This window comes from Camellia sinensis, chromosome 9, assembly GCF_055761805.1.
Source record: "Camellia sinensis isolate YWXY chromosome 9, ASM5576180v1, whole genome shotgun sequence".
In the NCBI taxonomy this organism is placed as follows: domain Eukaryota; kingdom Viridiplantae; phylum Streptophyta; class Magnoliopsida; order Ericales; family Theaceae; genus Camellia; species Camellia sinensis.
The window spans coordinates 160,293,017-160,307,700 of record NC_138969.1 but is presented as its reverse complement, the minus strand read 5'-3'; the positions used below and the strand labels follow the sequence as shown (position 1 = coordinate 160,307,700).

At 36.0% G+C, this 14,684-nt stretch overlaps 1 protein-coding gene across 1 annotated transcript; it reads left to right on the top strand.

Annotated features, from left to right (window-relative positions):
• Nucleotides 1-1,357: 1,357 nt before the first annotated feature.
• Nucleotides 1,358-8,493, top strand: LOC114303865 (serine carboxypeptidase-like 31). The gene is made up of 10 exons (XM_028249015.2): nucleotides 1,358-1,753; nucleotides 2,648-2,755; nucleotides 3,205-3,300; nucleotides 3,720-3,812; nucleotides 3,896-3,978; nucleotides 4,121-4,417; nucleotides 4,746-4,876; nucleotides 5,389-5,484; nucleotides 6,191-6,296; nucleotides 8,086-8,493. Exons 1-10 carry the CDS (start codon nucleotides 1,456-1,458, stop codon nucleotides 8,233-8,235), a joined length of 1,458 nt encoding a protein of 485 aa, XP_028104816.2. The 5' UTR covers nucleotides 1,358-1,455; the 3' UTR covers nucleotides 8,236-8,493.
• The last annotated feature ends 6,191 nt before the right edge of the window (nucleotides 8,494-14,684 follow it).

Sequence of the window (14,684 nt, the reverse complement as noted above, 5' to 3'; positions counted from 1 at the left end):
AAATACATTAATTTGACAAATTATAATACGTGCCTTGGAGTATCCGACATTTCATAATTAATGACAAATTAATTAAGAAGTATTTGACAATGTTTTAAAAATCGGACCGGTGAGCGAACCGGAAAAGGGATCGGGTGGACGGGCCCGGTTGAACCGGAATCGAACTGTGACGTAATAAATATATTAAAATTATATTTAAACAAAAATATAAGTAATAAAATTATAAATTAAAAATATTAAATTATCTTAAATATTTGTCCTAATATTTTTTTTACTGAAAAATATAATAATATATTTTAAAATATTATTAATTTCAATTTTGGAAGATGAAATCAAATATTTAATATTCCTTCCATATGATTTTAATTCAAATAATTTGATTGAATGGAGAGCAAAAATTTTGGAGGGATATCAAAATTTCAATATTCCTTCCAATACATTTGATTGAATCCCACATGGATTTCTTGAGTCTTTTTGAAAGAATTTTTTTCTTATAAATAGGTGAAGACTTTCACAATAATTTCATCAAGCTCTTAATGGGATTCCTCACAAGAGGAGACCCTTGAAAAAGAGTTTCAAATTAAAATTTTCTTATATTCTTATATTTTATATATATATATAATAAGAAAGAAAGAAAAGAAAAAAAAAAAAATCGTTTTCACAACTCGGTGAACTGGAACCGGGTCGACCGGTTCTTTGGTTCGACCGCCACTTTTTCCGGTTCTTCCAAGATAGGCCGGTTTTCCACTATGACCGGTTTAGTGGGTGTATCCGGACCGGAACCCCGACCGGTCGGTTGAACCGGTCGGTCCGGTTCGGTTTTTAAAACCATGGTATTTGATACTTTTAATAAGTATCTGATACGTCATCCTCTTAGAAGTATTTGTACTTCATAGTTCATTATGGAATAGCACTGCATTATAAAGTCTAGTACATTAATTAGTTATCGTTTAGAGTTGAATGCTTGAAACCAATATATTTTTGCTCATAATCAATATTGATCCATTCATTAACTTTCCTAGAATAAGTGATAAATGATAAATTTGAGAAGAAACCAACGTCCAATAGATATCAGGGACGGAAAGTTAGAAGAGGACTTTTGAGGAAAAGATATATAATTCTTTACTAAATATAGTAAAATCTATATGGTGTGTGTACTGAGCCATGCAAGTTAGATATACACAACGACAACCCACACAAGAAATGGAGGCTCCACTCACCCTTGATCATACATATGCAAGAAAATGTCAGGAACCTACCTTAAGTCTACGTCAGATGCCACACAAGTGCCGACCCAATTAAAAGACAATCCACTGTCATCGGTTTTAAACCAATTTTCTACCATGGATTAGTGGATGAAACGAGTCCTCCACCAGTATATATAGACATGTGGGTCTTTGTGTTTTTCATCCATTAGTGTGAAAGTTGTCTCTGAATTGGTCTTTTTATCCTTTCATGGATTTTGTAGTAAAGTTGATGTTTACCCTTATTCTAGCTCTTATTGCATCATTATCCATGGAACTTGTAGTGGGAGCTAGAAGTGACTGGCAATGGTCTAATAAATATAATAAGCTGAACTTGTTGGAATCCGGGGATCTTGTGATTAACTTGCCAGGCCAGCCTAAGGTAGACTTCCAGCATCATGCTGGGTACGTGACGGTGGATGAAAAAAATGGAAGGGCACTCTTCTACTGGTTCTACGAGGCGTCGACTCTTCCTGATGAGAAGCCTTTGGTGCTGTGGCTTAATGGAGGTAAAGTCTATATATATATAGAATTATGCGTAGTTACTTTTGGTGGATCATATTTTTCCATATCAGGGCTGGAATGAGTGTGGAATGAGCCTGAGAAAGTGCCATTTAAATGCTCTTATAGTTCTGTATATTGCACCTTACCTGTTCTGCAACTCCTAGTATGTTGGTGGCCTCTAAAGAGGGTGGGAAGATGGTGGTAAGAAATTTTACAGGGTCTAGGAGAATATTGATGACCAATGCTGCATAGTTATTAGTTCCAAAGCTTATTAATTTACTTGGGGGAGGATTTAATTTATTCACCTTTTCCAAAATTTCATGGTCATGGTCATGGTCATCCAGATTCCAATAACTCTCTTTTGACCAAATCTATTGATCTTACCTATATATGTGTCTGTGCATGTGGGAGAATGCTATTCTTTTAGAATTTTCATACAGAATCATTCACCCGAATGATATGTCAGTGAAAATTTGATAATAAAAAGCATCTTAGTGGTTTGTTTGTTTGGTTATTTATTTATTATTATTTTTTTAAGGCCCATAATTCTTCCACATAATTTTGTATACAATTTCTATTTATATATCGTTACACAAGAATGTATACCAACCTTATCCAAAGGGAAGTGGAGAGAGAGAGAGAGAGATTCCTTCCTACGTTTTTCTTCTTCCTTGTCTTTGAACGGCATCACATGTCAATCGAACAAGCCTTTATTAACAAATGCGTAGTCATGTCCTTTGAGGATATAGATTGATTATCCTATTATTTTATCACTCAGTGGACATTGTTCTGCTCATTTCCAACTCACCCATGGAAGCTCATATAATATAATAACTCCATTTTGTGCTTTTATTATTTTCCTGTTTTCAAGTAAGGTGACAAGAAACTATTTGTTCCAGGACCTGGGTGCTCTTCTGTGGGATATGGAGCAACACAAGAGATTGGACCATTTATTGTGGACACAGATGGACATCCCCTTAAACTTAATCCTTATGCATGGAACACAGGTATGAGGGTGTTAAATATCGTCCCATATGTGTTGAGATCTTGGACTACCAATACCAAAATTGAATGATATATCGGCGGATATATGACCGTATTCTGCTATTTAAAACTAGGGTCTTAAATATCATCCGATATGTGTCGAGATCTTGGACATTTATCAAAAAAAAAAAAAATGTGTCGAGATCTTGGACTTCTAATACCAAAATGAATGATATATCGACTGATACATGACCGTATTCTATTATTTAAAACCATGCCATATAATGTCTACCAATCTACGGACAAACATATTTGTGGCTGAAGTTAAATAGTGCATCAGTATTTTGTCATTATAAATCATATAAAGAAATGACATTTGCTTGCAAAATCACATTGAAGGACCTCCATATAAGTTTCCCACGTACCACCACAGTATCTCATTCAAAATTCTCTGCCTTTGATGATGATGCAGAAGCCAACATGTTATTCCTGGAATCCCCAGTTGGAGTTGGCTTTTCATACTCTAATACAACTACCGACTATGATAATCTCGGAGATGACTTTACAGGTGAGCTATATGCAAGTTTCCTATATATTTGCAAAATTTAAACTTGTAAAGCCTCTTTCATGAGTGGTTTTTTATACTTTTATTTTTTTAAAAGTTTAATTTAATTTTTTATTTTTACTTTGCATGTGGTATGTTGGATAAGTATAGGAACTGAAATTTTTTGCAGGTAAGTGCGCATATGGCAACACCACATTCATCATATATGGTGACCACAATGCTGTATTCCGTGCACTTTGTTGTGAAAATTTTATGCATTTATTTATTTATTTATTTTTGATTGAGAATTATGCGTTTATAACTAAACTGTTCCTTGTTAAACTTCTATAAGTTTTAGTATGGTATCTTTTGACTGCATCTGGATAGCACCTGTGAACCTAACTATTTTGCGTTGGTTTGTGTTCTATGGATTATAACGACAGCAAATGATGCTTACACATTTCTACACAAATGGTTCCTCAAGTTCCCATCCTATAGATCCCGGATATTTTATGTAGCAGGGGAGAGTTATGCTGGTATTTTTACCTCAACCACCCTTTTTTGCATCGGTCTTAATTACATTCCTCGCATGTTCCCATTATTTTCCATGTTGTAACAGGCAAATATGTACCCGAGTTGGCCGAGCTCATTCTTGACAAGAACAAAGATCCAACACTATTAATTAATCTGAAGGGCATATTGGTATGGTCATTTCCAAATAATAAACATTATTTTCAACAACTGATAATCTCTTTTTACATTTTTTCTGTACACGCTTATCTTTTAGCTACATCAATTTTTATTGTGTTTTTGAAATGTGATGATTATCTATGGTAAATTGTAGCTGGGTAATCCTGAAACATGTGATGCCGAGGACTGGAAAGGTCTGGTTGATTATGCTTGGAGCCATGCTGTGGTATCAGATGAAACTCATGAAACTATCAGAATGTCCTGTGATTTCAACAGCAATAACACATGGAGCAACAACGACTGTAGTCAAGCAGTTGATGAAGTACTCAGACAGTACAAGGAGATAGACATCTACAGCCTCTATACCTCGGTGTGCATCGGCAATTCGACAAGTTCAGGAGGTTCAGAACGGACATCATTGCAAGTAATGTTCAGGAGCACATCTAAGATGGTGAGTATTGATTAATAATTCATTGATCATTTTAGTTTTGTTTCAGCATTACACATTTTTTAATCCCCTCAAAGGGCCACATACAAATTAATGCAATAGATAGATTTAAATATCATCTTAAGATCCCTTTGTTATCTTATGACTGGTTCACAACCAATATGGCCAATTTGGCAGCTATAAAGGCTTTTATTTGTTTATTTATTTTGTTTTTATCTTTTTGAAAGATTTACGATCATGTCTCCTGATTTTTGATATTGCTATACCACGACCAGTACTGATTTGTCTCCCAATACTGCTGTTTAAAACCTTGCTTGGTTTTGCTTGCTAGATGCCAAGGATCATGGGTGGTTATGACCCATGCCTCGACGAGTATGCGACAACTTATTACAACAGACCTGATGTGCAGAAGGCCCTCCATGTTAGCAATGGTGACCACCTCAAGAACTGGAGCATCTGCAAGTAATTCAATCTCTTTTTTTTTTACTTCTGATAGTTGTCATTGTTCTTTAGCAAATTCCCAAAAAGGTATAGATACCTAGGGATATGTATTTGAGAAGCATATAATACAAAAGAGTCTTGCTATGCACACAAATCTAGAACACAGAATCAATAGGACAGGCTCACAAGGCTGTGGGCCCACATAATGTAGGGCACATCCTTGTGAGTGTCTTCATCCCATTCTCAATCATTTGTGTTCCTAGCAATAGTGAAGAGTAGAAGGTCTTCTTGATACTTACTGAACTAGGGCTATGCATTTGGGAAGCATATAAGAGCAAAGAGTCTTGCTATGCACACAAAAATAAAACACAAAATTAATAGGAGACTAACACTCACAAGTTTGTGGGTCTCACACAATGTAGGGCCCATAACTTATGAGTGTTGCGTCCCATTACATATCTATTTTTTTGTGTTCCTGGCATTGGTGAAGAGCGTCTTCGTGATACTTACTGAAATAACTACAATGAATGCAGTATGAAAATATTTGATGACTGGTCAGATTCAAAGGAGTCTGTTCTTCCAATATACAAGAAACTTATTGCTGCAGGGCTTAGAATATGGGTCTACAGGTACATGTTCCTATATAACTCATGGCATCAGTTTCTATATATGTAAGTCCCGTTTGGTATCGTATACAATTTACTCATTTTTTTTTACAGAAAATATTAAGCATGTTTATGTTTATTTTTGATAAAAACAAAAGCAAAAACACATTTTGACACGTACTTGTTTTTAGGAGGGGGTGATTGGAAGCTGTTGGTGGAGGGAGGTGATGGATGAGGGTGGTTGCCGGAGATGGTGGCAGAAGGTGGTGGTTGATGGCCGGAGATGGTGGCAGAAGGTGGTTGTCCATCTATGGTGGCCAAGTGGTTATCGGCAGGAGGTGTTGGCTGGATGTGGTTGCTAGCCATGGGTGGTGGTGGTCGGAAGAGGTGGCCAAAAACGGTGGTTTGAGGTGGGGTGCCAGTTGTGGTGGTGAGTGGTGGGTGGTGGCTAGAGGGGGTAGGAGGAGGAGGAAGGAATGAAAATTTATTTTGTAAACAAGTGAAATTAAGTCTTTTTTTTTTTTGTGTGCAAGAATTTATTAATTATGTAAACTGTTTACAATTTTTTTTAAAATGAAAATAGATGCCAAATAAATTTTTGTTTTTAATTTTTAATTTTTTATAAAAATAAACAGAAAACAACAAATACATACACGTTACCAAATAGGTCCATACTGTTTGTAATCATATATTTTGTACATGTTTGATATGGCTTTTGTGGGTGGTTCAGTGGAGACACAGATGGAAGAGTCCCTGTATTGTCAACAAGATACAGTTTAAGCTCTCTTGGACTGCCTATCACTAGGGCATGGAGGCCTTGGTACCACAAGAAGCAGGTACCATTAAATAATAGTATGGCATTCTTTAAATTAAAAAAAAAAAAGAGGTAAATTTACAAATACACCCCTAGAGATTTTTAAAAAATATAGATTTCCCTCATGTTTTGAAAATTACAAATGCCCTCTTTTCAGAATTTGTCCTTCAACTGCCCTAATAGAAAATTATTATTTTTTTATTTAAATACCTTCTAATGCCAAAATGAAACTATCATACTATCCTAATTTTTATCCACCTTGGAATCCCTGTCTACACCACAATATTCTCCAATTTTCTTCGGCAGCACACCAAATGCTTATAGACAATAATGGCAATGGTGCTGATTGACAGTGGGAGAGGGTGGTGTGATGATTGGGCAAAATGGTGTTACTAGTTGAGAGAAAATGAGGAACAAGATAGGTGAGATAGGAAAAAGAAAAAAGAAAATGAAGTGTTCATCTTCATAAAGGTTAATATAGGTATTTTTGAAAAAAAATTGTTTCTTACATCATACACTCTATTAGTTTGATTTAATAGTTGATTAACGGAGGGGGACATTTGTTATGTGATTGAAAATTTCAAGAGGTGAGATGTAATTTTCCAAACATGAGGTGAGAATCTATATTTTAAATAAATTTCAAGGGATGCATTTGCAATTTACTCTAAAAAAAAAAAAAAAAAGAGTGAAGAGTTTAGAGAAGACTAGCTTCCACTATTATTTTTTAAATTATCTGAAAAGGCCACTACCCAACAAAGATAATCTTTACAATTGTTTGTTTGTTTTTTGGGAGCCAATAACCATTAATTAAATATTCATATCTTTTCATTGTATACAAACAAATTTTTTGTATAGAATTATGTTGCTTCTTGTGGTTCATTCGTTTCTAATGAATATGATCACCACTATCCTTATAATTTCATAAATGCCACTGCCACATCATTCTTATCATAAATTATGTATAAAAACTTTGTAAACATATCATTTTCCAAATCCTAATATGGTATATTTTCTTTTCTTTTCTTTTCTTTTTTTCTTTTACAAATTTGTTTAGGAGAATGAAATGGTTATTTGAATATTCTCTTGGAGTATATATAGTGAAGACTGTATTTGCTAGGATCAGCAATTAAATCTGTTGAGATGTTTTGATGAAGATGGTTCAAATTTGGATATTGAATGTTCATCAGATTGAACTTTTAAGTACTACCTGGAGGGATAAATGGAACCTATTAGGTGGTGGATTCCAATTCTTTATCCCACTTTTATTTCATATTAAAATGTTAAGATAAGGCTTGTTATTAGTGTCTATTGTAGCATGAATTTGAGCCACAGAAACGACCACTAGACATGAGTAAGATTGTGTACATCTTGTTCACCTCAAACCTCAGTTTAACAAGAGTCTTGTACACTATATCACCTAACTATTAACATGGTATGGGAAATGCTAACCATCGCCCAATGGACAGTGGTTAATGTTGAGATATGTGCAAAAAATATATTGAAATATGTAACAATATATAGAGGTGTATAAAATTATATGACATTCATATTGAAATTGAATTTTTTTTTCCGACATTATTTAGTCCTTCACAACTGTCCAGCGAGTGGTCGTTTGCAGAGCCTTTGTAATATGTACGCACCAAATCTATGCTTTGCTTAGGAATACAAAAACGAAACACAGAACAAGGCATCAAATCCATGGATGAACATAATCCACATCTAGAAAATCATGGCAATCAATATATTTTATGTTAGACTTATCATGTATCTATTTGCAACACAGTTTTAATCTTTCTCCTTGTTTGAATAAGGTTGGTGGTTGGCTCCAAGAATATGAGGGGCTTACATTTGCGACATTCAGAGGAGCTGGACATGCAGTTCCCATCTTCAAACCGAGCGAGTCGCTTGCTTTCTTCTCTTCCTTTCTTCGTGGGGAATCTCCACCTTTCAAACGCTACTAAAAATTGCAGAAATTATCATGCAAGTGCGGAACACTACGTAATCGTATGTCTGACCAAAATGTGTTGTCGAAGTAAGCTTTTGACATAGCTGTATGGTAAAAAAAAAAAAGTTGGAAAATGAGAGATTTAGGAATATGAATGTTTTGGTTCTGCATGTCATGAATACATATATAGATCAATTTTCTCCCTGTTTTCCATTTGCTTGTTTGGTTGCTGAGAAAATGAATAGAATAAACTTAGATAGTTCTAAATTTCAAAGTTTTGAGTTATTTTCCTCCGCCTTCCATATGTACTTCAAAGATTCATCGTGTTGTAAAGGTCGTTAAAATTAGGATCTTATATCACATCGTTGAGAGTCTTATGAATTAGATCATAGAATTAGAGAGAAAATCATAAGATTCTACTTTTAATATAATTTAAGGATGATGTCTGTAAAGAAAAATTTAGAATCATAAAAGAGAAATGATAAATTTAATATACTAATTATATACTAACATAGATTGTTGTAGAGTATTTACTACTAATATTTTTTTAGCGACACAATTGGTAAAATGGTTAATAAAATCAATTTTGGAGAGAAATCAGATTTTCAATTCTATCTCCAAACAATTTGATTCAAATAAAAATTTGAGTTCACTAGTTTTAATACTAGAGAGAAACCAAAATTCCAACTCTTTTCAAATATGTTAATTCAAGTAATTTAAAGGGAAGACTTTCACATTCTCATCAAATTCAAATGAAATTTTAACGCGAATTGTAGGAATAGAAAACAATGTATATATATGGAAAACTAATCTCCATAATATTTCCATAATATTTTCAGAATAAAAAACTGATCTCCATATTTTCACAATGAAAAGCACACCCACCCAATTTGTTCACCACTGTGTAGCCGAAAAAATGTATTTTGTTCAGAACTGTTTTGTCGAACAATAATGATCCTGTCAGCACTGTATGTCCGAACAAAATTTATTCATCACTGTGTAACTTGAATCCATTCTAATTCACAACTTAAAATAACATGAATTAAAACCATTCAAAATACATAACTTAAATCCATTCCAATTCACTCTTTTCCATTCTAAGTTAGTTTAACAAAGAAAATTGCATAACTGACTATCTGCATTAATGTTCGGAACTTATGTATTGAACAAAAGGATTATGTTCAGTATTGTGTTACCGAACATAATTGTAACAGTCAGCAAATCAATACCGAACAGCTCGAACGAAACAAGAACGACAAAAAACGACCGAGAATGTTAATACAAGATAGATAAACGACCGAGAATGTTGTCTTCGTCCTCCATTGCTCTACACAGTAAAATAAGTGATGAAGTTTACGTTATACTTGAAGCAAAACTTTCAAGTTCAATAGCGTTAATGATGGTGATGAAGATGACACATTCAACATTTAAGATAATTATGAAAAATAATAGATTTAGGGTTTATGTTAATTGGTTATGAAAAGTAATAGGTTTAGGGTTTACAAACATGGAATACGTATAGTTGGAGTTGGAGGTGGGGGTGGGGGTGTGGGTGAGTGTCCAATATTATAGAGTATTAGTTATTATTGATAAATGGGTGTTCCATTTCATAATGTCTTTTAATGTAATTTTATTTTAGGGTATAATTGTAATAAAAAAAAATTATAAAATAGGGGATCCAAAGAATTTTGGCAGGTGCTAATAGCAGCACTCTTAGGAAAGCCTAACTCGTACCAAAGGCCACGTGTCCATCATCACCAAAGTTGCCTTGGCTTGAGAACTTGAGTACGAGAGGGGAAGGTCCCGAAATGAGCACCCCTGCTCGCCCGATCAAAGGATCGGCCTCTACTAACATGATATGTTGTTTTTGAAAACACATGTGTTCTTATTCCGGTTTATTAGCTAACTTACTATGTGATGCGCACAATACACATGTATAGACTAAATCACTCAAGTTGGAATAAAACATCTCATGTTTGTTTTTTGAAAATGGTTTGAAGTTGCTACTCGCAAGTAGGCTAAAGCGCGGATTTGTCACCAAAAAGGGTGGGCTTAAAACAACATGATTTGCCACCTCAAGTGGGCTTAAAACTCACATTTCAATGAATTGTTCCAATTCAAGCAATGAAGCCTTCATCCACAGGCATTCATGCAGTTATATCAAATAAGCACATAGCCTCAAATCAAATAAGCATATAGCCTCATGGCAAGCATGCTGTCATGGCAACACTCATACTCATGCAAGGATGCTAAAGCATAAACACTTACAGTGTACTCCGAGCCAAAACAGAAGGTAGTTAGAAATCAATGCATGATCCTAGCTATGTTAACAATGCCTAATGCAACAAATGCAAAATGTAACTAAAACAGGCTCGGCTAGCTAAGATGACATATGAATGCAACATTTGATAACATGCTGTTAAACACGTATTCAAGTAAATGTATTGAAATACAATGCAGTTTGAATGATGCGCCAAGCCCGGTGCATGCAATACGAATGAATGATGCAAACATGCAAAGCATAAGTATGCTAATTGAAACATGCCCTAAACTATCTATCAAAAGCTGGTAAATAAAAGGGAGAAAGACGTAGGGTTGGAAGACATTCACACACTCACGCACACTTATTACAACAATACGCCCTCTCGCAGGAGGGTCCGAATGAAAGGAAAGCTAACTAACTACGCTAATTAAGCTAACTAATTAACCAATTTAGCTAATTAATTATTACAAACCAAAATGAATTGAATAACCAGCTAATCTAAGCTAATTAAATATTACAACACAGATTAAACTAATTAATTACAAAACATGTAAGTAACTACAACTAGCTAGTAAAGAGGTAAAATGGCCTCGCGGGCGAGGGAGATATGCATGCTCGGTCGCGTCCTCCTGAAAATCCACTACCTTGCCTCTAAATGCCTCTGTTTGCACTCTTTTGGATTTCTGAACATTATGCCAACTTCCAGAATGCTTTTATTTGATCTCAAGAACACTCTGAGAGCTCATCGGCCAGAGACGGTGGCCATCGGCCAATAATGATGGTCGGTCGGTTGGATTTGGTGGCCGGTCGGTTGGGAGATGTGGCCGGTCGGCCACTGCTTCCCTGAATTTTCTTATTTTGCTGCAACAGAGCACAAACAGATGCATGGCACTGTATTTGCAAGGGAATGTGTATACCACCACACTCCTTATCATGCCTCAAGCTCAAAGGAGTGTGGTACTCGACTCTCGGGCCACTGATCGAGCATCGCAATACACGATGGCCGAGAAGCCAAGTTTGTACAAGTCAATGAATGCACAAATAGACTCGATGAGCCTCCACCCTATCATGCACGATCAAGGGTGTCGGCGACTAAGAAATGAGACACATTTCATCACTTTGAGTATGAAACGCCCTTCGTTTCTCGTGTTTGGATTAACGTCCGATCCAAACACATGCAATGCAATACAAACATATTATCTTGACATATTTTACTTCAATTCAATTTGTTTACTCATTTTAGATTACCAATTAATCCTTTAACCGGTTAAGTTCAAAAGTGAGAAGTCCTCTAAATGGAAAGACGGACTAAGCCACAAGCATCTTGAGCATGAAAGAAGCATCATGCCGTTGGTTAGTAGAAACCCTCAAGAGAAGGCTAAAACCATTAGGCATGAACGCCTCGATTTCGTGCTCAAATCAATAAAGGGCTTAAAACCTCTTTCAAAGTGATATAACAAATGAAGAATGGGATGCAATGACATATATTCCAGTATTGAAATAGTATGCTAAATGACATCAAAACACGAAAATGATGCATGTAAGGCATACTCGGAGTCAAAAGCATTGAAACTAGCAAAGAGCATAGCACTATAGGCATACAATACTAAGCCTAAATGACCAAACCAACCCTGGACAGAGGTTAAATATGCCAAAACAGTGGCTGAAATATACTAAGATCAAGGCATATAACACAAGAAAAATATGCACATTTGATGGCTCGCAAACAAGGCATGAAGACACAACTCTCAAACACATTGAAGGAGTGGAAAATGTGAGAGTGTGACAATGACATATGCTCTGAAATTATATGCCAAGTGATGCCATATCATGCACACATCACAAATATAGCATGCTAGTGGTCTCAAAGCTCAAGACTAGTGAAGCCATTTGCACTATAGCTATACAAAACATGGCTCATATGACCAAGACCACTCAAAATAGTCCTAAAGCATGTCAAAACATTATAAAAAATGTGCTGGTATGGAGCCAATACATGCTAAAATAATAGGCTACAACATCAAGCATGTTAAGCTAGTAAGCACGATTTGTATTACAAGTACAAAATGCAAGCAAGAAGTGACCAAACTAGCCAAAATCAGAGTTAAAGCATGCCCAAAAAGTCATAAAACATGCTCAAACTAAGCCTTAAGAAGGGAGAAATACATGCTCATTTGATAGGTCAACAACACATGCTAACAAGACAAGAGGAGGGGGGACCACGCCTTCCTATTTTGAGCCTCAAAACAAGTTTTCTACCATTGAAATTTCTCTGGAATTTAGTGGTTTTAAGGCCAAAAAGAAGTTGTTTGAAAAGCTTGAAAGATAGCTCAAAAGGCCTTACAAGCCAAGGAACAAAATGGAGGAAACACCCCCTAGCCAAACAAGGCTTAAACCAACATTTTTAGGATTGAAAATCAGACCTTTTTGTAGTTCAACACCACCCCGAAAAACAGCCCAAAATAATGGAAAAAGGATGGTGAAGCAAGTGTGCAAAACAAATACAAAAGAGGAGAGTTATACCTCTTGATGCACAATAGCAAAGCAGCCTCTTTCTTGGCTCAAATGACCCTTCAACAGCCCAAAATAAGTCCCATGAGGCCTCAGCTCCAAGGTGGTTCAATTTGGTTAAGGGCTTGTATGCAAATGTATGGTGTATCTAAGCTTTCATGCACAAAAGGGAAAGAGAGAGTGAACTCTAGAGAGAGAGGCAGAGATTTAGCTCTGAAAATTTTCTAAAGAGAGAGGATTTTTTAGAGAGAGAGGCTCCCACCATTGCTGCAATGTTCTCTCTTTGAATATATGAGATATAGCTTCATATATAGCAAAAAGAGAGTATTTGGTCGAAAATATCTGAGCTAGGATAGGTGGCACAACCTAGAAATAGCTGGAGGACAAAATATCTTCAAACATTCTGAGTTTGGGTCGCTCTTGGCCGGCCGTCCATGTTTGGGGCCGACCGGCCACTTTTGTGGCCTACTGCAAATTCTGCTCTGCAGGTCCAATTTTAAATGGGCATAACTCCTTCATATGAACTCATTTTCAGGTCATTCTTGTGTCTAAAATGAAGCCCCGGAAGTAAGCTTTCCAATGGTGGCAGCCTCCCCTCAAAATTCCAAGTGTGCTAAGAGATATCCTTTTTTTAGTGAAGACTGCTCATTTCCGGCTCAATCGGATTGATGCCTAACTTCAACCAACCATATCTCCCTCATCCGGACTCGGCTTTAGGAGATTCTTGAGTGAAAAATGAAGCCCCAGAAGTCTTCTTTCCAACAGTGGTGATCTTATAGCTTAAATCCAAGTATAGATGGATAGGCCTGATTTAGCGAGGGTTGTTCGACTCTCTCTCAACGATTCATGCCCATATTTTCCCCCAACTTGGTTTCTTCCCTCTCCTCTTCTTTTCTTCAACTCCAAACCCCTAAACAAGATGTTTTAAATATTTTTCAAGGAGTTCACCTCTCTTTCATTCATTTCCACTTTGTCCTTGCTCGGTTTACCGAAAAACGCGACATTTAATGAAATGTGAGCCTCGGAGCATCGCAGAAACCTTTTTAAAAATATTTTGAAAGAGAGGGTTTTAAGATCTAAAATCTTTTTGGTCCAACAAAGGGGTGTGAGGTTTGGATTTGGAGTTCTCCTTGCCAAAGAAATCAAACCTTTGCATAGCATAGCTTGCATCACTAAATAAGCAATCAGCGGCGCCCAAGTCTTAAGGGCGGTCAAAAATGGGGTGTCTACAGTTAATGACCTCAAACTGACTTGTTATTATCATAAATTTTCCATATTCAAAAGATAGGTTCTTCAATGTAGAATCACTAACCATGATCACTTCACCCCAAACATTTCCTATGTTCTTGAATGTATTGAAGTTCCAGAGATTCAGTGGAACTCCATAGCAGTTAATCCACACTGTTTTTATGTTAGGATTGGTTTGTTTCCAAAGAAACCATTCTTGCACATCCTCAAATCGTGTATTAAAACCATTCCTTATTGTTATCGACTCTATTTCTCATAATCTCTTTTGATTCAAAAATTAGTACATATGATTTGCCACCCAATGCACGCACCTGGATTTTCTTGGCATCCTCAAGAGAGAAGGAGACCAATATGGATTGATTTGCATGAGGAAGACTTGCTTTCACCACCACACTTCTGTAGAGCCATTCATTTCCCACTTTCTTTGCATGAATTTTGATAGG

Bases quoted from the DNA above. Each gene is read 5' to 3' on its own strand.
- LOC114303865 (XM_028249015.2), top strand. From the start codon at position 1,456: ATGGATTTTGTAGTAAAGTTGATGTTTACCCTTATTCTAGCTCTTATT. The intron at 1,754-2,647 runs GTAAAGTCTATA...TATTTGTTCCAG, and splicing joins GGTGCTGTGGCTTAATGGAG to GACCTGGGTGCTCTTCTGTG. The intron at 3,979-4,120 runs GTATGGTCATTT...GGTAAATTGTAG, and splicing joins TTAATCTGAAGGGCATATTG to CTGGGTAATCCTGAAACATG.